This window comes from Ascaphus truei, chromosome 4 (assembly GCF_040206685.1).
Source record: "Ascaphus truei isolate aAscTru1 chromosome 4, aAscTru1.hap1, whole genome shotgun sequence".
In the NCBI taxonomy this organism is placed as follows: Eukaryota; Metazoa; Chordata; class Amphibia; order Anura; family Ascaphidae; genus Ascaphus; species Ascaphus truei.
Window position 1 is genome coordinate 253,738,529 of NC_134486.1, and position 24,728 is coordinate 253,763,256.

The 24,728-nt window shown below is 43.0% G+C and overlaps 1 protein-coding gene across 1 annotated transcript; it reads right to left on the reverse strand.

Annotated features, from left to right (window-relative positions):
* Positions 1 to 464: 464 nt before the first annotated feature.
* On the reverse strand, positions 465 to 24,728 carry SLC32A1 (solute carrier family 32 member 1). Its single transcript, XM_075595013.1, has 2 exons — positions 24,552 to 24,728; positions 465 to 1,616 (listed from the first exon to the last, which is right to left on the reverse strand). Exons 1-2 carry the CDS (start codon positions 24,726 to 24,728, stop codon positions 465 to 467), a joined length of 1,329 nt encoding a protein of 442 aa, XP_075451128.1.

Sequence of the window (24,728 nt, forward strand, 5' to 3'; positions counted from 1 at the left end):
AATTTGGTTGCATTGTGTTCTGATGGTGCAAGTGTAATGCTTGGATGCAAATCAGTGGTTATATATATATATATATATATATATATATATATATATATATATATATATATATATACTGTAATTATTTTTTTATGACTCTAGCACTGGTGGTAAATGTCAGTGACACTCATGCAGAGATGTGCAAATCACTGAGATCAGTCACTATGCAATAAGATAAATCTACAGCAACACATTTTCCTGAAAGTGAGGTTTATAATTAACACGAGCTAACAATACACAGGTTTTCAGCTAGTGGAATATCTAAGATGTAATGTCAATTATGATATACTGTAATAACAAATCAGTTAAATCAGAAAATTAGAAAACCATAATGTTATTACTACAATAGGTATTAAGTAAGTAATGTTATTGCTACAGTCAGTATACTGTAATCATGTTTCACTTTTCTGCCCTTTAGCTGCCCGTTACTTTCTTCCAAATGTTTCATGCAGTCGTTTTATGGAACAAACTATTCCTGCTATGCAGCACAGCAAACCCAGAAAGAAAACAGAAAAGTCAGCACATTTTTCAAAAATATCCAATTTTTGCCATTTTAACTTCAAATGGAAAAGTGGAGGAAGCAGGAGAGTCATAGCAGCTCCTGTTACAGTGCCTGTTAAACCCATGAGCAGAGCAAAGTGGGGAATATATATGGCCAATAGTAAGGTTGACAAGAGCAACACAACTCTTAAAACCTTGCCACATACAAGTGATTTAGCTTCTGATTGGCAACATTTAAATATACAGGAATGGAGAATCTCGACAGCGGCGTAAAAAGGCAATGGATACGAAAGGAGAGCCTTGGTCAAAAGGCACAAATTCACTAATGTTTTCAAGTAGGGTGGCAGATTGTCACTTATTACTTCCTTTGTGTCCTCTCCCCAGGTTAAGAAAGCAGCTAATGTAAAAACTGTCTTAACAACACATGCAAACAAGTGAGTCCATGTTAACATGGAACTAAAGCCTGCTTTGTTCCTCATGCTTCCTTCCAGGGTGGGAAGAAAAATTTGTGAAGTGTAACTAAAGATGATTACCCCTACTGAAATTAAGACGTTTTCAAAATCTATTAAAAGGTTAAATCTGCTCCAGGACCATTTTGGAAGCTGTGTTAGGCAGTATGTTATCATTATAAATATGATAACAAAGTGGGCTAAAGAACAGAAAAGACTGAGTTTTGCCACAATTTTGAAATTCTTGATGAAAACACATGGAAACAGTATAATAAATACAATTGGTGACCAGGATTTTGCAGTCACTGGAACAGATGGAAAACTATGTGACAGTAAGTTCCCACTCACGACCAGGTACAAAATACATGTCATGATTAGCTCTAGAAGCTGGATTACATTGACAACAGCGCCTGCTAGCTTGGGAAATATTCTTTTGCAACATTCGTTGGCAATGTCTCCATATGTGTCCCTCACTCTTATGCATTGCCCATCTTCATTTTCTTCATATAGGCAAGAGATTAGAATTTTGCCAGTGTAGCAGCAGAAAGCGGCAGCCAGGACAATCAGAAGAAGACCACAATATCCACTGTGAAGAATAGCATATGGAAGTCCCAGAACAAAAATCCCCTAGAAAGAAAAAGAAAAATGTACAGTATAACAGCAAAAATAATCTGTGTTGCAAAAAATCTTTTAAATATGTTCTATTGACTTTCACTTTTCCTTTTATTGGAGGTTGGGACATCTTTTCAAAACCTACTAAGGGGGCTATGCACTAAGCTCAATGGCTTTGCGTTCTGATTTGGCCAAAAACAGGTTCGTTAAAAAGTGACAAAAAGAAAAGAAAAAAAGAAAAGAGGTTGGGGCGCTCCCTATTTGTATAGGCTTGTGATGTTGCCTGTGTGGTAGTGTGTAACCGAAGAAAGGGTAGTGTATACTTGCCCTTGTTGTTTTCTGCAGCTGGACCAGTAGAGAAGATAAAGCCCGGAATCTTCTTGTAGTTGCAGTGGAGGTGGAGGGTTGGTCAGCGCACGGGATTTTGCTCAAACGTAGAGATAAGAGGATAGGAAGATATGGAACACGGTATTAGTGTTTTAGTAATCGAACGGTACAATACAGCCAAAAGAACTTTGGAATTAAAAATGTATGAAAAATATATTTTTAAAATAGCTTAAAACTCTTTGGAATTAAAGAACCTTGGTAATTAAAAGTAAATATATGAAAAAATATATTCTAAAATAGCTTAAAAATCCTTAAATAAAATCCTTAAATAAAATTTAAATGGAATTGTGTGGTTTTTTTGTGAACAGAAGCAGAATACGTGCTATATGTGGATGACTAACAGGGTGTGTTTATATAGCCTGTTGTTGGTCTGAGGTAAAAAGGGGATAATGGGGCTGGTTAGCAGAGTTTAATGCGCAGTCTTTCCTTCACGGAATGCTGCTAAAAACAATAGCTTTCTCACCCTCCTGGTGGAGGCAGTACGTGAGTTGCTTCTCTCCCGGGGGCCCAAATAGGAAGAAAAGGGCCGAACTCGGTGAGTGAGCAAAATAGAATTTATTAGGTACAGAAAACAAAGTCAAAATAACACTCACGGTACAGCTTTAAAACAGCCCAGCATCAGCCTGATCGTCCGGTGATATTCCTCTCACCAGTACAGCTCCCGTGGTCGCGTCCGACGGCGGGACCGGAAGAGGAGGTCTTACCGGATGTCAGCAGGCTGGCTGGGTCCTTCAATCAATGGGCTCCGGCAGGGAACAACTAGTTTCGCAATAATGCTTCGTCAGGTTCCTGCCAGATGCCCTGTGTCTTCCCTCTTTATAGGCAAATACCTAATTGATGATTGGATTGGTCATCAATTGGTATTGGTACAATTAAATAATAAAATGTAAAAACGACCTTTATTGAGTGTTGGGTGTTGGACTAATGCCCAATAATATGAAAGACCAATAATGCTAAACTCTAAATACATACATAAATATGTTACAAGTAGTGACAATGTTATACACAGTAGATAATCATGCACACATGATCTCTATCAGTTCTATGAGACCTTCCCTCGCTCGAGGTGTAGGCAATTAGTAATTTGTGCAATCTACAGACATCTTTAAACAAATCTCTTAAAATTGGTAGCAGGTGCAGCACAATAACTTGTGAAGTAAACCTCTAAGTAATTCCTTCAGCAAATTAATTTCATACCTAAAGTGGCCCTTGCACTTAGAACTTCTGTGATGTGTGACATTTAAACTAAATGCAAAAAAGCTTATGCTCAGATGGATGGATTTTGAGTGATATATAAAAAATATAAAATAATAAAATATTTTTTTTATTATGGACTTCATGTACTTGTTTGCACATATGCGAACAGAGAGAGTACAGAATTCTGCAATGAGAATTACAAATGTGGGTAAAGAGTATTGTTGTGTTACCCAGGCTTAGGTGAAATGTTAAAAAGTATTAAAAAGTATCCTTGTATATGTCTTGCCTCCCCCTTGTTGGTAGTTTTAGGGAATGTTGGTGGTGTCTGGAATTGGATTTGGGATAAAAGATATAAATTCTATCCAAGCTGGGCTAAGAGCCATAATATCGAGACATTTCACCAGAAAATAGAAGGAGACTTCGAAAAACTAACCCATAGCAAAAGAAGTAAAATAAAACACAATCTAACACTTAAAGAAAAGACTGCGCTCAAAAAACTTGAGGATGATAAATCAATAACCATCAAACAAGCAGATAAAGGGGGGGGCGTAGTTATCATGGATACTACCAACTATAAAAAAGAAGCAGACAGGATCCTCTCAGATGCTATTACATATGAGAGTCTAAGAATAAATCCCCATAAGAATTTCTGTACAGAATATTCAAAACACCTGGACAAGGGTAAAGAAATAGGGGTAATAAACACCAAGGAATATGAATACTTAAATGTCAAATTCCCTGTGATGCCGATTTTCTATTTCCTTCCCAAAATACACAAAAGTCTGATAGACCCACCAGGAAGACCGATCATTTCGGGTATAGGCTCTCTCACCTCACGACTGTCAGAATACATAGACATTTCCCTACAACCTTACGTCGTGGGGATGAAATCATACCTCAGAGACACCACACAAACTATCAATATGATAGAACAAACAGCATGGAGCCCAGATTTTATACTATGCACATGTGATGTAACATCACTATACACATCCATTAACCACGAGGATGGTATTTCAGCCATTGATAGGACATTAAGCAATGACCCAAACGTTCTTATAGAACAGAAATCTTTTATTCTAGAGAGTATTAACTTTATTTTAAAACATAACCTTTTTAACTTTGATGGAAAGTACTACCTACACTGGCGACACACTTTATTAGAGCATGGCTAGTCCCACGAATTCGGGTATACCCGGGTGTATTGAGGTTTGTGATTGTTTTCTGCCCGAGTGCATTGAGTTATTTTCCAAGCAGGGATTGAAGCATTTTATTCCCGCTGGCTGCAATACTGCACAGTATATATATATATACTGCATTACAATTCATGAATTTATGCCATCTGGTAGACACGCGAAGCATTGCAGCCTATTAAATCCTAATCATTATCATTTAACAGATCAGCCGCCCATCAGCCAGGCATGAACCCAGGCTGGGAAGGCAAATGCAACGGGGCTTGTCAGAGGTGAGGAGCGGCGCATTCCAGGTATCTGCCTGGTACATACCGGGTATTTGCTCGAATAAAGTGTGTCGGTGCAGTACAAAAATGCGGCACCGCAATGGGCACGAAATTTGCACCAAGCTACGCCAATCTTTTTATGGACGCCTGGGAACAGGACAAAATCTGGTCAACACATGAATTTAGCGCAGATCTGGCGCTTTGGCGGAGATATATAGATGATATCTTCTTCATCTGGAAAGGTAGCGAGGAGGATCTAAAACGGTTCTTAGAATATATCAATGACAACGAAATCAATCTAAAATTCACGGCCTGCACAAACCCCATCTCTGTAGATTTTTTAGATCTAACCATCTATGTCGAGAACAGTTCTCTCAAAACCAAAACATTTTTCAAGAAAGTAGACTGCAACAACTACCTACTGAGAACAAGCTGCCACCACAAAAAGTGGCTATCTAACATACCCCCAGGCCAATTCCGCCGTATCAGGCGGAATTGCAGCGACGGTAACACTTTTAAAGAACAAGCAGACATTTTAAAAAATCGGTTTATTAACAAAGGATTCAACAAAAACTCACTAGATGAATCCATTAAGAAGACAGGTCTCCTACAACGACGAGATATCCTAAAAACAACACAAAAACAACCGACAGAAAATTTTAACGTCGCATTTTTAACTCAGTACAGCCAGGATTCAGGCAAAATACAACAAATTCTTAATAAACACTGGCACCTTCTACAAGGAGATGACACCCTTAGAAACTACCTCCCAGAAAGACCCAAGGTCATCTTTAAAAAAGCAGATAATATAAAGAATAAATTAGCACCCAGCCTATTTAGAACTGATAACTCCAAAAGGGACGAGAATTGGCTATCAACAGCCAAAGGTTTTTATAAGTGCAGTACTTGCAAAGCTTGCAAACAAGGGTCAAACGACAAAATAGACTTTTCATCCCATGTAACAGGCGAACAATTTAAAACCAAGCACTTTATCAATTGCAAGAGTGACTACGTGGTCTATTTACTAAGCTGCCCCTGTGGACTACAGTATGTCGGCCGTACCAGCCGACCACTGAGGGTTCGTATATTGGAACATATTGGTAACATCCGACGACAGGTTATGACCCACAGCGTGTCAAAACATTTTTCACTACAGCATCAGGGGGACCCCTCGGGCTTGACATATAGAGCCATAGAACAGATTCCCCCCCTTTGGAGAGGGGGAGATAGACTTACAAAACTAGCAAGAAAGGAGACACTATGGATTTATAAACTAAAGACGCTAGCACCCCAAGGACTTAACATTGACATCGACATTGGGGCTTTTCTAGAATGAAACATGTATATTTAACACACTAATCACGTTTCTCTTCTTCTCTCCTTTTCTTCTCTTCTTTCTCCCATTCCCCCTCCCGAATTTGGAACCAGTAACTTCGCAATTGGATGATTCACTTACATTCGCTTAACCGTACACAATTACATTATCTCTATGTTTACGTTCTCTATGTTCACATATGCACCAACGAGTATATGAAATCTATCTGCCTCTGCGTAGCACAGTTAACTTATCACAATGCTTTTGAGTAAGGGCCAATATGATCGTGGGGTCAAATCCCCAATGAAATACTAGAAACACACACTAAGAATTCAAGTACCCCACATTTCTCAATTATTGAGCATCATTTTTAATTACTATTACTATTATACTATTATTTAGAACTAACATTATAAAAAGATTTTTTTTTTTTTTTTTTTTTTTTTTTTTAATATCTTTTATCCCAAATCCAATTCCAGACACCACCAACATTCCCTAAAACTACCAACAAGGGGGAGGCAAGACATATACAAGGATACTTTTTAATACTTTTTAACATTTCACCTAAGCCTGGGTAACACAACAATACTCTTTACCCACATTTGTAATTCTCATTGCAGAATTCTGTACTCTCTCTGTTCGCATATGTGCAAACAAGTACATGAAGTCCATAATAAAAAAAATATTTTATTATTTTATATTTTTTATATATCACTCAAAATCCATCCATCTGAGCATAAGCTTTTTTGCATTTAGTTTAAATGTCACACATCACAGAAGTTCTAAGTGCAAGGGCCACTTTAGGTATGAAATTAATTTGCTGAAGGAATTACTTAGAGGTTTACTTCACAAGTTATTGTGCTGCACCTGCTACCAATTTTAAGAGATTTGTTTAAAGATGTCTGTAGATTGCACAAATTACTAATTGCCTACACCTCGAGCGAGGGAAGGTCTCATAGAACTGATAGAGATCATGTGTGCATGATTATCTACTGTGTATAACATTGTCACTACTTGTAACATATTTATGTATGTATTTAGAGTTTAGCATTATTGGTCTTTCATATTATTGGGCATTAGTCCAACACCCAACACTCAATAAAGGTCGTTTTTACATTTTATTATTTAATTGTACCAATACCAATTGATGACCAATCCAATCATCAATTAGGTATTTGCCTATAAAGAGGGAAGACACAGGGCATCTGGCAGGAACCTGACGAAGCATTATTGCGAAACTAGTTGTTCCCTGCCGGAGCCCATTGATTGAAGGACCCAGCCAGCCTGCTGACATCCGGTAAGACCTCCTCTTCCGGTCCCGCCGTCGGACGCGACCACGGGAGCTGTACTGGTGAGAGGAATATCACCGGACGATCAGGCTGATGCTGGGCTGTTTTAAAGCTGTACCGTGAGTGTTATTTTGACTTTGTTTTCTGTACCTAATAAATTCTATTTTGCTCACTCACCGAGTTCGGCCCTTTTCTTCCTATTTGGGCCCCCGGGAGAGAAGCAACTCACGTACTGCCTCCACCAGGAGGGTGAGAAAGCTATTGTTTTTAGCAGCATTCCGTGAAGGAAAGACTGCGCATTAAACTCTGCTAACCAGCCCCATTATCCCCTTTTTACCTCAGACCAACAACAGGCTATATAAACACACCCTGTTAGTCATCCACATATAGCACGTATTCTGCTTCTGTTCACAAAAAAACCACACAATTCCATTTAAATTTTATTTAAGGATTTTATTTAAGGATTTTTAAGCTATTTTAGAATATATTTTTTCATATATTTACTTTTAATTACCAAGGTTCTTTAATTCCAAAGAGTTTTAAGCTATTTTAAAAATATATTTTTCATACATTTTTAATTCCAAAGTTCTTTTGGCTGTATTGTACCGTTCGATTACTAAAACACTAATATCGTTAAAAAGTGAAGCCGGGGACGCGATGCACTAAGGCTTTGAGGCCATTTTTTAACGTACCTGCTCAAAATAGCTCAAAACAGCCACAGCGTACGTGATGCTTTTTTTCCCCCTGCTAGCGTTCTGAACCTTTCCGTTCGCTAGCTGATAGAAAAAAAACCCGCATGTAACATTTGCATGGAGATTTGCTATCTCCATGCAAGACTGTTACAGGCGATTGTACACTAAATAAATACATTTTAATAATAGTGTACATGAGCAGGGGGTCTCAGGACTTGAACCGCATTGGTTTCAGGTCTGAGGACCCCCTACTTCAGGAGATATAGGTGCCGGTATCCCCTGCTGTTTAAAGCTCCCGCGTCACGTGACCGGGCTATTTACATTCTGCAGGGGATACCGGCACCCATAAAGGGGCCTGTATCTCCTGAAGTAGGGGGTCCTCGGACCTGAAACCAATGCGGTTGAGCTCTGGAGACCGCCTGCACATCTACACTAGTATTAAAACACACATAACAATAAATAATAATTCATTACCGTAGCGGCTATCCGCTATGGTAATGAAGCAGCATTAATGTATTTTAAATAATAGTGTGCGGGAGCAGGGGGTCCCCTGAGCTGAACCGCATTGATTTCTGCCTCTGAGACCCCCTGCTTCCCGAGTTACACGCCCCGGTATTGGGCATCAGGTGCCAGTGCCGCCGCCATCTTTATAGCATCCAAGACGCGACGTGGGCTCTATAAAGATGGCGTCCGCACTGGCACCGATGACCCAAACCGGGGCCTGTAACTCGGGAAGCAGGGGGTCTCTGAGGCAGAAATCAATGCGGTTCAGCTCAGGGGACCCCATGCTCCCGCACACTATTAAAAAAAATACATTAATGCAGCTTCATTACCTTAGCGGATAGCCGCTAAGGCAATGAAGGGGTTAAGGCACATTACCATGTTTATTGGGGACAATTGCCCCCCAATAAACAACACACATCCGCCCGCCCCCTAACACATACAGTACTGTAATGGGCAAAATTACACATATGGATAATAATGCATTTGCCCATTTTAAATACATATAAATTACAATAAATATAGTCAACACATTTAACACTTATGTTTTACAGGCACCCACGATGAAGGCCGTCTTCATCCTCATCTTCATTCTGCCCATGCCCTACGGTGCTGCAAAACATGCACAACAATTACAATAGCCAATGTAATGTCCCCTAACCCCTTAATCACCATAGCGGTTATTAACCGCTACAGTCATTAAGGGGTTAAACCACCCTCACCCACCACTCGGGAGGCCTACATACCCTCCAACTCCAACCCCCCACCCCATGAGGCCTAACCACCCACTACCCACAAGGGAGGCCTACCCACATACCCTTGGGGCCAATACACCCCCCCCCCCCCAACACATACAGTACAATAATGTGCAAAATAACTATTATCCAGATATGGGGTTAGGGGGACTCACAATTGCTCACTACGGGTCCGCGGTGCCCCCACGGATGTGGGACCACCAGTTATTCCCCGCAAACTACGGGTCCACAGTGCCCCCACAGATGTGGGACCACCGCTTCATCCCCGCAGGTGTCACCCGTGGAACCACCAGCCTGATACCCGTGAGGTACCCGAGGAGACCGCAGGTGGTCTCCAGAACCAAGGAACCAACCCTGAATGTAAAATAAATAAACCTGGCCTATACATTCATCCCCTCCTGCCCCCCCCCCCACCCCCCCAACACCAACAGTACAATAATGTGCCAAATAACTATTATCCAGATATGGATAATAGATTATTTGCCCATTATGAAACACATAAAACATCCACAAATCAAAACATAAATTTTTAATCTTAAAACCACCACATTGCATGTTAAAATAAATACAGCAGCAATTGCAAATATAAAAAAACAAAAACTGCAGCTACACAAATGTCTATGAAATGTCACACAATTGCATTGAGTGTGTACATGATGCAATTAATCTGTGCATCATATAACACTATGAAAAATATATGTAACAATAAAATACACTATGAACAATGTCCCCTAACCACCAAAGCCATCCTGAAAATCAATTAGAAACTAACCAACATCAATACAATTAGCATCAATCAATTAATCCATTTCCTCAAACAATTAAAATACAATACAAATCAATTATACAATTCCCTATTCAATTGCTAAAGCCAAACCATTGCCAAAACAATTCTAATTTAAAGTAACCACCATCATTCTAATCTTACTACCATAAAGAAGCCTTCAGCTAAATACAAATGACATTATTCACAACAATGACAAAATAAAGATGCTAAATACATTATCCATACATGAAAAGAACCTAAACATGAGCCAAACAATCAATTATTATCCCTGTATGTCTATCCATACAGATAGATAAACATAACATAAAGGGGCAATAGTACAGCATAAAATACAAAGCATTTACATACAAAATTCACCTACAATACATCCATTCAGTGTCCATGAATGTATTATATACATAGATACATTAACGGGCATTAGATGGGAGTGAAAAAATAAAAGACATGAATGAAAAATCATAAAAACCTGTAAAAGTAAAAATAATAAACTTTTCATTTGTTTACTCACCATTAGATGTCCACTCTCCGAAATCCAAGCGACCCGGAAGCACAGGAATCAATCCACAGGTAAGCCATAAAATAAAAAACCATAACAAATCCATGTCTGTGTCTTCTTTCTTCTTTGGGGTCTTCTGGGGTCTTCTTCCATCTTCTTCCATCTTCTTCCATCTTCTTCCGGCTTCTTCCTTCTTCTTACGCCACGCCCTTCTTCTCTTCTTAGGAGGGGAGATGTTCCCTCCTCGGCGGCTAGCTTTAAAATGAGGCGACATAGGCTTTTATAGGCCTATGACGTCACATTTTGGTCAAATGTTTCCCACGGTCCTGATAGGGCCATGAAAAACATGTGATTTGGCCGATGAAAAAAAAATAATGATGACGTCATTTAAAGGCAATGAAAGCACAGCCAATCAGAATGGCTTTGCTTCAATTGCCTTTAAGATGACGTCATTAAAAGAAACATAGCCGGTCTCACATGGTACGGTAGCCAATCAGAGCGTGGGAAATACATCCCAACTCTGATTGGCTCTAGTACTATGAAGTTTATTATTTTTACTTTTACAGGTTTTTATGATTTTTCATTCATGTCTTTTATTTTTTTCACTCCCATTTAATGCCTGTTAATGTATCTATGTATATAATACATTCACGGGCACGGAATGGGTGTATTGTATGTGAATTTTGTATGTAAATGCATTGTATTTTATGCTGTATTATTGCCCCTGTATGTTATGTTTATCTATCTGTATGGATAGACATACAGGGATAAAAATTGATTGTTTGGCTCATGTTTAGGTTCTTTTCATGTATGGATAATGTATTTAGCATCTTTATTTTGTCATTGTTGTGAATAATGTCATTTGTATTTAGCTAAAGGCTTCTTTATGGTAGTAAGATTAGAATGATGGTGGTTACTTTAAATTAGAATTGTTTTGGCAATGGTTTGGCTTTAGCAATTGAATAGGGAATTGTATAATTGATTTGTATTGTATTTTAATTATTTGAGGAAATGGATTAATTGATTGATGCTAATTGTAGTGATGTTGGTTAGTTTCTAATTGATTTTCAGGATGGCTTTGGGGGTTAGGTGACATTGTTCATAGTGTATTTTATTGTTACATATATTTTGCATAGTGTTATATGATGCACAGATTAATTGCATCATGTACACACTCAATGCAATTGTGTGAAATTTCATAGACATTTGTGTAGCTGCAGTTTTTTTTTATATTTGCAATGGCTGCTGTATTTATTTTAACATGCAATGTGGTGGTTTTAAGATTAAAAATTTATGTTTTGATTTGTGGATTTTTTATGTGTTTCATAATGGGCAAATAATCTATTATCCATATCTGGATAATAGTTATTTGGCACATTATTGTACTGTAGGTGTTGGGGGAGGGGTGGGCAGGAGGGGATGAATGTATAGGCCAGGTTTATTTATTTTACATTCAGGTTTGGTTCCTTGGTTCTGCATGAGAGCTCTGGAGACCTCCTGCGGTCTCCTCGGGTACCTCACGGGTATCAGGCTGGTGGTTCCATGGGTGACACCTGCGGGGATGAAGCGGTGGTCCCACATCTGTGGGGGCACTGTGGACCCGTAGTCTGCGGGGAATAACCGGTGGTCCCACATCCGTGGGGGCACCGCGGACCCGTAGTGAGCACTTGTGAGTTCCCCTAACCCCATATCTGGATAATAGTTATTTTGCACATTATTGTACTGTATGTGTTGGGGGGGGGGTGTATTGGCCCCAAGGGTATGTGGGTAGGCCTCCCTTGTGGGTAGTGGGTGGTTAGGCCTCACGGGGTGGGGGGTTAGAGTTGGAGGGTATGCAGGGCTCCCGAGTAGTGGTGAGGGTGGGTTAACCCTTAATTACTGTAGCGGTTAATAACCGCTATGGTGATTAAGGGGTTAGGGGACATTACATTGGCTATTGTAATTGTTGTGCATGTTTTGCAGCACCGTAGGGCATGGGCAGAATGAAGCTAAGGATGAAGACGGCCTTCATCGTGGGTGCCTGTAAAACATAAGTGTTAAATGTTTTGACTGTATTTATTGTAATTTATATGTATTTAAAATGGGCAAATGCATTATTATCCATATGTGGATAATAGTAATTTTGCCCATTACAGTACTGTATGTGTTAGGGGGTGGGGGGATGTGTGTTGTTTATTGGGGGCAATTGTCCCCAATAAACATGGTAATGTGCCTTAACCCCTTCATTGCCTTAGCGGCTATCCGCTAAGGTAATGAAGCTGCATTAATGTATTTTTTTTAATAGTGTGCGGGAGCATGGGGTCCCCTGAGCTGAACCGCATTGATTTCTGCCTCAGAGACCCCCTGCTTCCCGAGTTACAGGCCCCGGTTTGGGGGGGCATCGGTGCCAGTGCGGTTTTATGTGTTTCATAATGGGCAAATAATCTATTATCCATATCTGGATAATAGTTATTTGGTACATTATTGTACTGTAGGTGTTGGGGAGGGGTGTTGCAGCAGGGTATGAATGTATAGGCCAGGTTTATTTATTTTACATTCAGGGTTGGTTCCTTGATTCTGCGTGAGACCTCTGGAGACCACCTGCGGTCTCCTCGGGTGCCTCACGGGTATCAGGCTGGTGGTTCCATGGGTGACACCTGCGGGGATGAAGCGGTGGTCCCACATATGTGGGGGCACTGCTGACCCATAGTCTGCGGGGAATAACCGGTTGTCCCACATCCGTGGGGGCACAGCGGACCCGTAGTGAGCACTTGTGAGTTCCCCAGACCCCCGTGAGAACCACCCGAGGCCCCGCAGACACCTGTGGGTCTAACCCGGGGCTCCCAGACATCAGCGGGCCTACCGTGGGGATCCAATTGTGGCCCACGGTGACCCAAGGAGACCACCTGGGGGCCATGGCTTGGCGGGACCAACCAACAGGCCTCCAGAACCTGTGTGAAACAAGTTGCTGGTACCCTGTACGTCTGTCAGGTGACCCGCCAGCCCACCGGGGACTCGCGTGGGGCTGGGGTATGAACCCTGTATGTAAAAGGATAAATCATGTATTTATGGGGGGGCACAGGGGGTGGGTTATGTATTTAATAAATAGAATGATGTTTATTGTGGGGCAGTGTATTGTTTTATTGTGGGTACTGGGGGTGGGGGGAGGGGGTATTGGCCCCAAGGGTATGTTGGTAGGCCTCCCTTGTAGGTAGTGGGTGAGGGTGGTTAGGCTTCACGTGTGGGGGGTTATTGGGGGAGCATATGTAGGCCTCCCGAGTGGTGTGTGAGGGTGTTAACCCCTTAATGACTGTAGCGGTTAATAACCGCTATGGTGATTAAGGGGTTAGGGGACATTACATTGGCTATTGTAATTGTTGTGCATGTTTTGCAGCACCGTAGGGGCATGGGCAGAATGAAGATGAGGATGAAGACGGCCTTCATCGTGGGTGCCTGTAAAAGGTAAGTGTAATATGTTTTGACTGTATTTATTGAATGTTATATGTATTTAAAATGGCCAAATGCATTATTATCCATATTTGGATAATAGTAATTTTGGCCATTACTGTATTGTATGTGTTAGGGGGGTGTATTTAGTTACAATTGTTGTTTCTTATTTTTGGAGGTGACCCACACGGGGTCAGCCGCGGACGCCCGCCGGCCTGCTGTATGGGTTTTGCACATGCAAAAATAAAAAGCCAGAATTTTTTCTAAGTCCAGATTTCTTTGCGTCTACTCTGACCTGACCTGACATGTTCTAATCAACGCAACTTTCGTGTTTGCTAAGGTTGCGTTGCTTAGTACATCCCGCTTAAGTCCAGAATTTCACGCAAACAGGGTTGCGATCGAGCAAAGTTGGACTTACAAAAAATCCCTGAAAAAAGTCATTTTTAGACCGCAAAGTGCATGTTTGCGTTGCTTAGTGCATCGGGTTGAGCCAAAAATTACGATCGAAGAGCACTTTGCGGTCTAAAAGTGACTTAACGAAGCTTAGTGCATAGCCCCCTAAGTCTGTTGTTCAGGTAACTGCAGTACATTTGCAGAATAGATTTGTGAGATTTAAAAAGTGCTGCACACTAAAAATGTAGTCTTTGAATAACTCTCACATTGGTCCATTAAAGTATTACAATTTATAACAAATGTATACTTCCCTAGAGCCAATATGACTATTAAAGCGTTTAACCTTTTACCTAATGAAACCACGGTTATAGGAATAAATGAACTGAATATCTACTAAAAATCATTCTAGGAAAACTTAATCTGAGAAAGAAACATTTCTACTAGTCTACAAATTAAATTGAATATTGTTGAGAAGGTATGGTATTTCGGGGTAAAATTGTTTGACTATACTGTACCTTACAAGATAGAGTAAAATGGGAATGATCTACTGTACAGATGAAGTCCACCATTCCATCGTATCCCCTTTGTGGCTCCCGCACGGCAACCCCTCTTGCGCCGCACACACAAAAAGTGTTCTCACGCTTCACCTGGCTTTTTAAAAGCCATAGCGGGTGAAAGTGCGTGGCAGGGAGACACAAATTCCTCCATGGGCAGTCTGTAGAGGCTCGATGGAATCGAAGACTGCATCTGTATGTATGCATGCTAGGCATCAGAAAGGCACTAGCTAAAATTGATGTCTTCATGTTCAAATTATATTTATATTTCCTATAAAAAATATTATAGAAGGGTGGATTCAAAGATTCAGATAGTATCTATAATGATTTATTTGCATTGACTAATATACAAAAAAGAATTAGCTGTTCTAGGTGGCTTTACCATGAGGATCACAACTTCTGTCTTTTCCCATAATAACCCAGAATTCAAACATTCTAAAAGTTAGGTACCAATTTTAAAGGAAGTTTTTGGATGTGGTGCTGAACTTAGGCACGATCTCCACAGCCCACGTCTAGCCCCCCTTTTGGAACTATTATTATAAGGAATTAACAGCCTTAATGGGTTAACTGTGTGGGATCACTCAGTTTACTCCCCTCTCCATCATGTGATATAGGATGACTTGCAGAAAGGACAGCCAGTAGGTCTCGTGAAATCCATCATAAGGAAACGGGAGGGTATATACTGTATAGTTCCTCTGGAGTGACAGATGGGGGCCTCACCATGAGGCATGTATATAGTTGTAAGTGTATAGTTATGTGTAGTAAAGAAGAGGAGCCAGCTTGTGTTCAACAGGGGAGTTCTCAGAGCATAATTAAATCAGGCCCACCGAAATGTCCTTAGTAAAGCCCCGATCCAATAGGCCTGAATGAGGTAGGCAATGCATAGAGTTATGGGATATTGATCCACGATGAATAGTGTACTCACTCACTGTCATATTCTAGCCTGCGGGAACCATGCTTGGCCACCGGGATTGCTGCTGCTCTCTCAATGTCTTGTTCTAGCCCGCAGTACTTATACTTGTCCACCGGGATTGCTGCTGCTAAACTAAGGAACATTCCAGACACCTTTGCACATGTGCTCTACCTCTCAGCCTGTATATATAAACCTCCCTTTCCTGTTCCTCCCTTGCCTGTTTATACTGATTCCCCAGCTCTTGCTGGTTCCTGTGTTTACTGCTGTGCTAGCTATTGCTATTGTCCTGTTCCAGTCTCCTCGTTGCCGGCTTCTGCTTGTTACCTGACTATGCTATTTGCCGCCTGCCTCTGACCTCTGCTTGTTACCTGACTACGCTATCTGCCGCCTGCCTCTGACCTCTGCTTGTGACTCCTACCACGCTCCCTGCTGTTCCTACCACTGTGATCCACTTCAGCCAAAGTCCAATCCTTGACACTGTCAGGTTCTCGGTAAACTCCTGATGATCTAATCATTATAGAGGAAGAATGCCAATCACAGTAAAGGAATACTGATTCCCGAGAATAGGGTGTGTGTCCCAACCACAGTGCACCAGATATAGGTTGTCACGGGAGCCCAGGACTATCACACAAGGGATCAATTCTCCAGACAGGACAACAGAGTTGATAAAATTAAATTTATTGGTAAAAAGTATCCATAACTATGCACAGACAAACAACACATACTCACATCTGGGGAAACTGGGGTTACCCTTAAGAACAAAGTGCTGAGACCTCCCTAAAGAGATTTCTCCTGTTCTTCTTCCATGCAGTGTCCTCTGGAATTGGACTCCAGTCCTGGCACCGGCACTGGAGTTGACACTGCAGCTGGAATCCCTATTAGAACATAGATCTTAAGCTAAAGCTAAAAGCTAAACCTAAAAGCAATTTCAGCTAGCTTGGGGTCTCCCTCACCACCTTTTATACCCCATTCCGCAACATGGATACATTAAGGGAGGGTTAGGGCCAGGTGTCTTCAATATGACCCAGCCCCTGATTGATGGGTAGAAATGTTACATGAAAACTGTTACAGGTGTCGCAGGGTTTCCCCTGGTGCCCCCTTACCTCCGCTTAGCGGGGGGACCCCTGCACTGTGCCGGGTAGCTGCAGGGGCGAGCGCGTCGCCAGGGACTCCTGGCAGCATCTACAGCAAGGCGCCACCATCTTTAAAGCGTTTGCGCATGCGCAGCAGAGTTGCAGCGGCCATTAACGCGATTGCAGATGGGCATAGGTGGCGCTCCGTAGCGCAGGGATGTCCCCATCTGCTGTGCAGCCCTGATTATCGTGTCTGGACGCAGACCATCGCTCAAGATAGAGACTATCTTCCTGATGGGATTGTCTGGTGGGACGCCACCCTATGCACCAACAAGTGGAAGCATCGTGGATCACGCTTTCGGATCCATCAGCCAAGTACAGCATCTGCGCGCCCAGCTGTTGTGGCGTTGTAGGACTTTTGAGATACTTGGGTGGATGGTGGGTGGGGTTGAGGCCCAGTGAGGCCAGGTTAAACGTGCCACTGCTGTGATGCTGTGATGTTATATTGTGTATTGATGTGTTATGATTTAGTGCATATAGTAAACTGTTTTATCCATACCCTGGTGTAAGTATTTACTGTATGTGGTTCCTGTGTCAGGGGTTATTCTACACACTAGAATCCCTGCACAGGTGGAGGTGCTGTAAGCAGTACATTCCAGGATACACCCCAGGCTCCCAGTGGCAGAGGTTCAGGCCTCCTGTGAGCCTATCAGGTATTACATAGTTACATAGTTACATAGTAGATGAGGTTGAAAAAAGTATTGCACCACACCTGGTAATATATGTAGATTTCCCCACATGGTGCCTATCTGCGATTGCGATCTTTGCAACATTCCCAGCTGAACACAAAATTAACCCCTGAAGGGCTGGAATCAGGCGTACAATACATATGTATATACAAAACCATAACACTGATGTATTATTGACAGGTAGGTTTAATGGCGGGCTTTACCTTTATTAAAAGCAGTCACATTTACCCCTACCGTTATATAGGGCACTATGGAAGTTATGCCGGAGATTGTCAATCTACAATTACTAAAGGGAACAAGCATAAGTACCTGAGTGAGAGCTACCAAGGGCATGAAGCTTAAGGTCGTGATTATACCAGATGTTGCTGGTGACGCCACATGGCGCGACGCCGCACAGCTGGAAATCAAACAGCTGAAATCCGCTGATGCTTTACACGCCAGCGCGCCTCGTGGAGCTGCAGAGCGGCTGTCTCCTGAAGAGATTTGCAAAATTGTTTTCTTGACACGACGGCCACGTCACGTGAGCGGTTCATCCAATGAGGGTGAACCGCTCATGGCCGCACCTCCAAGACTACGCTGCTGTCCCTCCCCGGTATAATCCAGATGCCGCTCAGCAGCAGCGCTATGTGATGTCACAGAATAGTGCTGCCGCCCTGCAGCACTTGATATAATTGAGCACTAAAGAAGCCGAATTGCCTCCCTAGTGTAGGAGTGAGAGCTATCAGGGGAAGAAGCACTGAGTAGCCATATTATTTGCCACCAGTTAATGTCTGAAGTGAAGTACATTTTGTATGTAGACGATTATCATCCGCTGTGAATAAAGTTCTTGTGTGTACTAAAAAAGTTTCTGGCACCCATCATTATTCCATCAGCATATCTACACCCAGTCTGCCTGGATACAGCACCCTGACAAGGTACTGTATGAGAGAATGAGTAAAGACATGTACATACTGTAGCTCAGGGATGTGCAAACTGTGGGGGGGGGGTTTGGGCAGCGCTTACAGATGCCCCGCGCTCTTCCCCACAACATATAAATAAAATGCCTGGGGGAGCGCGCAAGGCATTCTCTCCGGCGACTTCTGGTGACTCGTCGCCATGACAACGTGGAGTCAAATGACAATGCGTTGCCATGGCAACTGTTAAATGACACCGCTGATGCCGTCGAAAAGGTAGGGGGAGTGGGGGCACGAGCATGGGGGAGAGCAAAAAAGTTTGTGCACCCCTGCTTTAGATAACTGATGTAAATTACTTAATAGCTGGGCAAGGAGGGTAATACATGCATTGTCTTACTGCCCACTCAGTCACTAGTCTGTGCACAACATATTATAAAGAAAAGCATTGAATCCTGGAAGATTTTTACATTCTCTGTTAAAATAGAAATCCTGAGAATGTCAAAAGTCACACAAATCAAGAAACAACATTATCAAAGGAAGCTCGCAGAACATAAGAAAGAAAATGTATATTTAATGTCAATGCTTAACCCCTGTGAGCAATGGGGAAAAAAAATCTAACTAGCAGCAATGCACTTCAAATCTATTCAAGTCTCTTGAAGGCGTTAAATAAATATATTAGCTAATTTAGAAAAGCAGATAATTGCTTATATTAAGCAGCTGAATCATCATAATGAGTAGACTGCTGGCCGACGTGGAGAGTTTTGCAAAGGTCAGAGGATGAACAATCTATTTCCTATTAAATTCCTACGGGTCACAGTTATCGGTCATTTGGAAGTAAAATCTTCTTCACATTTGATTGACTAACATTAAAATTGTATTTTTCTGCTTCTAAATGCCATTCGGTTTCATGCACTATTATAAACACCAGACTGAAAGCTAACACATGGAAAATAAGAGAAAAGAATATGACATAATTGTATGTTCAATTGATTACAAATATTTTTGGCAATAACAGTGATTTTCAAATATTTGTGCACAGCATATCTATGGAAATGTTTAAGGATTTGTGGCAAAAGTAAGTGGAAAAAAAAGTGGATAGCTGAAATCATTCTTTGCCATAAATATTTAGCCACATTCTATTTTAGATTTTTAGCAGATCTAACTGTACCCCAGCATCAATACACTAGTGGAGTTATTCAATTTGAAGCTTAATATTATTATTACTAAAGATAAGCAAATCATCTGCTAGTGCAGGGGTGCGAAATTTTTTGAAGCTGTGCCCCACTGCCTGCTGCTCCTACCGCTTGCGCCCCCATTACCTTTTTGCTTGCGTAAAATGATGCAGCGGGGTCATGTGACGTCATCCCGTTGCTATGGTGACTCCCGTCAAATGACGCCGCGGGTCATGTGACGTCATGTCACATGGCCCCGTGGCATCATTTGATGCTGCGTTGCCATGCCGACGCCCGACACCGAGTTTCTGAATCATGGTAAGTGTAGTTGCTGAGGCCTCGCGCATTGCCCCGGCATTTCATTTAAATGCTTTCTGGAAGGGCACGAGGCCTCTACAACCACTACGCCTCCCAGTTTGTGCTCCCCTATGCTAGTGAACTCAAATCATCTTAGTAAGAGAGATTAAGGGCCCCTTTTGAATAAACTCTGAAAGCACAGAGGACCTCTTCCCCCTACTCAATAAAGAATGAAGTGATGTACAAATTTTGATGTGAGAAAGATTTTACATGTTTCTTTGGCCGACATGCAAATTTGCAGTCACTACAAAATGAAAATACTCATTGGGGCCTATTCTAGTAGCTCGATAAGTAACTCATCAAGCATTTTGAGCACTTCTCAAATGAGTTTGCATATGTAGCTATTCAGAAAGCTTGCTAACTTGCCATACTCGCTCGAGAAGTGCTTCTTCCTGATCGGTAGCGCTCCCGCACAGACAAACCGTGTGGGAGCTCAAAAAATGCTCAGACTTGCATTTCTGTAAGTAGCAAGAAATTCTAGTAGCTCCGAGAATCACATCGTGGCTGCAGCTCGCAAGCAACTCACAGGTTCACATCTCTCCACCTCAAGGGTGCGAGATAGGATTTACGTTGTGACTTAGAAGAAAACAAGTATTTTTACTGTATCGGATTGAAGCTGGAAATCTCCGGTGCTGACCCACATTAATACAGCTCCGGAGACCCCCTGCTTCCATCTTATGTAAAAAAAGTACATTTACTTACAGCTTCATTATCTGAGCAGCTGACCGGTAAGGTAATGAAAAGGTTAAATACTTGTGCTCAGTCTATTGGGGTAGATGGGGTGGGTGAAGGTGGTATTTGGCCCGTGGTTGGTGTTTATGCCTACCAGGAGGGTTGCAGGAAGAGTTAACCCCTTCATTACCTTAATGGTTACTACAACTAAGGTATTGAAGGGGTTAACTCCTCATACAACCTTCCCGGTATAACCACCCACCCTCGGGCAATTAACCCCTTCACTCACCCCCTCTAACCCTAAGAAACCAGGTACTCTGGCTTCTAGCCGCTAAGATAATGAATCTGTTTTTATTTTATTTTAATGACATTTGTTGCAGGGGTGTCTGGAGCAGAACCACATTCATTTCAGCCTCTGGGACCCCCTGCTTACCAAGTTACAGGGGTGCTGGTATCTCCCTGCATTGTTTAAATTTCCCGGTCACGTGACGCGGTCAATTTAAACATTGCAGGGATACCGGCACTCCACCTGGACCTGTAATTCGGGAAGGGAGTTCCCGAGGCTTAAATTAATGTGGTTCTGCGCTGGAGACCCCCTGCTTCAATACTGTGTTATTAACATTTAAATAAAAACAGTACAATTGCCTGTAAGAGCTGTGCAGGGAGATGCAGCTCTCTATGTGCAGATCTCTCCATGCAGTCAGATCGCAGTGGTAGAACTTAGAAAAAGGCTGAGATAAAGGCACTGCTATCCCGAGCGGTATTGGCATTTTCCTATCGAAAGGATTCTCACTTGCGATATTTCTTTCTGAATACTGTGATAACACAAATGTCAGACCGTGAGGTAGGCAATAGAAAGAGGTGATCTGGCACACAATCAATGAAGAACTATAATGTCACCTGCCGGTGCCCACAGACCAAGGGGGGTCGTCCTACCAGGTCCCCAAGTGGTATCAGGGTAAAGAGAATAGTCCAGGCACACGGTCTTATCACAAAATGCTGGATTACATTTTCTACTTTGTGATAAGACCGTGTGCCTGGACTATTCTTTTTACCCTGAGACCGTGAGGTAGGGCCATGCCAAACCATTTGATTTGGCAGTGATTTTATCAAAGCTACTATAATAAGCCCATGGTTGCCACCTCTCCGGGTTTGATCCGGAGACTGGGTTTTGAGCACTTACCTCCGGGCTATGGGTTTAGCCTGTGAATCTCCGTGTGGCGGCGGGGTGCAACCGCATCTCTGGCCTTCACTGGCAATTCCCCTGCAATTCCCCCTCCAACTGCAGTGAATATGGATGCGCAGCGTCAAATTGTGCTGCTTTGCCATGGTGATGACGCTGTGTGGCGTCACTTTGCCATGGTAATGTGTAGCGTCATGACGTCATGTAGCGTTCAGCCATGTTCACTGCAGTTGGAGGGGGAATTGCAGGAGGAGGCCGGGAGACGCCGCCGCACCACGCCGCACCAAGTAATTTTTACATTGTTCTCCGTGTTGGCCTTCAGTTGAAGGTGACAACCCTGAATAAGCCCAATTGAGTGTTCAATAAGCTCTGAACACAGTTTGTCAGTATGCTACTGTAACACCTTTTGCCCCCCCCCTATCGCAGATGGGGACAATGTGGGAAATACAATTGTGTTACCGGGTGTGGTGCGTTACCTGATAGGCTCACAGAAGGCCTGAACCTCCGCCACTGGGAGCCTGGGGTTACATGATCATTCGTTGAACACAGCGCCTCCACCTGTAAGGGCTCCCACCTTAGTGGGATGGTCCTCTTACAGGAACCACAATAATAAAACACGCACACAGTGTATGCTAATAACTGTTTACTATTGCTAATACTAATAACTTTGGTACCTGTACCACACAGAATAATGCATATAGTCATACACATAGAAGTGCACTGGGTGCACACATCACCATAAATATTCCCTCCTCCAAAGTACCTTGGGTGCTGGGCACCAATCCCCTGATGTCCCTTTATGTCCACACCCACTCAATGTGTTGGAGATAGCGCTATCCCTTTACGTGTTAGTGCACTACTAAAGGTACATGCCCGGGGCTCCAGGCCATGGGTGCCGCTATTCAACTGGGTTTGGATCCGCCGGATCCGACGTGACGTCCTCCTACATGTGGGGTGAATTCCGGTGTGGATAATATCACCGCGGCTCAGCAACGTCTGTACCTTGAAGGGGATCCGTCTGCAGCCGGCAGGCCGAAGTCGCTGCTTAGCATGGCCTCCGTGAAGATAGTCTTTATATATATATATATTAGTCTCTGGTAAGATAGTCTGTATATATATAGAAGGGTCTGAGCACAGACCCAGAAATCAGGCTGCGTGCCACAGAGTGTATCTTTACTTAACCAAATAGCTAAAGTGGCAGATCTCCTTCTCTAAGGCCTGTCCCTGAAGCAACCAACAAACTGGGGCAAGGGTAATCGTTATCTGGGGCCTTTGGGGGTTATCTGGCCTAGTGCAAGGGGCTACTGCTCCCCTGCACCCTCACTCACTAGCTCCCTGCTCCAACTCCTAACTGCCAACTGCCAACTGTATCTAAAAGCAACTGCTGAGAATCCTTGAGCCCTATTGGCTGTTCTGGGTCACCTGGGGCTTTCCTCCCTAGGCCTCATGGGAGTTGTAGTCCCGTGGAGGCTGCTGTAACATTGGGGCCGCGTACGCAATTGCACTGAGCATGCGCAACTTTGGAATGGCTGTCGCAACTCCTGCACTTCACTTCTCATGCGCGATAACTGTGCCCGCATGTGCAAACCATCATGGCGGCCCCCGCTAGCCGGGTGCGCCGCCGAGCCTCCCGAGACTCAAAACGCTCCCTGCTCTGGCCCCCACCTTTGGAAACAGCCGGCGAGTCCGTCGCTGGGTCCGGCGGCACCCGTGACCGCGCTGAGGCAAAGGATGGGGTCTCTGGGAGCCAGAGGGGACCGGGGCTACACACTCCGCCTGGTAAAATCCCAACGACCTCGCTTGGGTAGCAACCATAACCATGTACAGAAATTATATAATAAAAAAAAGGTAGTACAATTATATAACATAACACCGTGCAATGCTCTACATGAGATTACACAATTGCGTGAACATCACAATAACAGCCTGTATCTTGGCCCGTTACCACTGCTGAGCCTCATAGTGGGGTGCCCCAACTGAATCGTAAGCTACCCGATTGGGAGGGTGCCTCATTCTTTGGCTTCTGCGAAGCTCTGGCTCTACTTCTTCTGGAGAGTAATGTGCATAGTCCTGAGGCTCAGCCTCTCCCATTGAGGGCATAAATGTCTCTGAAAAGTCTGTTTGGGGCATGAAGCATGGGCTTTGAGGATCCAGGGGTCTACTCATTGGAGTTCCTTTATGAAAAGTTGTTTGTTGAGGCCCTTTACCCGTAGCTCCGCCGGGAGGTGCCGCGGAGTGTTGTGGTTCCCTTTGAGAGGGGCTCTCCATTCTGACCGGACTTGTTTCCTCATTAGATTCTACTGGTTCTAACTCTCCATCTAAAGATGTAGTCGGTATCTATGTATCTCCTTCCTCCATTTGTGGAATAGGGAGGAGGTGATTTGGATGCCAGGTTTTTACCCGGCCATCACTGTCTTTTATACGATATACTGGGAGCCCTGGCATTTGTGATTCGACTTCATAGACTACGTCACGCCAGCGATCAGCCAGTTTGTGTTTGCCGGGGACTCCTAGGTTTCGGAGTAGAACGGCATCGCCATGACGAATCTTCCGATGGCGGACCTTATGATCATAACGTCTTTTGTTATCAGCGTTCAAACGAGCAGAAGCTTTCTCGGCTAACTGGTAGGCATTTGCAGACTGTCTTGTAGCCTTTGTACGTATCGGAAGTGCGTCATATTGGGTACCCCATCAGTAGATACCCGCAGATGTATATCCACCGGAAGTCTCGCTTCTCGCCCGAACATCAAGAAATAAGGAATGAACCCTGTGTACTCATGGCAGGTGCAATTGTAGGCATGCACCAAAGATTCCACATGTTTGCTCCATTCTCTCTTCTGAGATCCTTTTAACGTGCCGAGCAT

Bases quoted from the DNA above. Each gene is read 5' to 3' on its own strand.
- SLC32A1 (XM_075595013.1), bottom strand. From the start codon at position 24,728: ATGCTCGGCACGTTAAAAGGATCTCAGAAGAGAGAATGGAGCAAACAT. The intron at 1,617-24,551 runs GTACCCAATATG...TTTTCTTTCTAG, and splicing joins TGCGGGTATCTACTGATGGG to GGGATTTTTGTTCTGGGACT.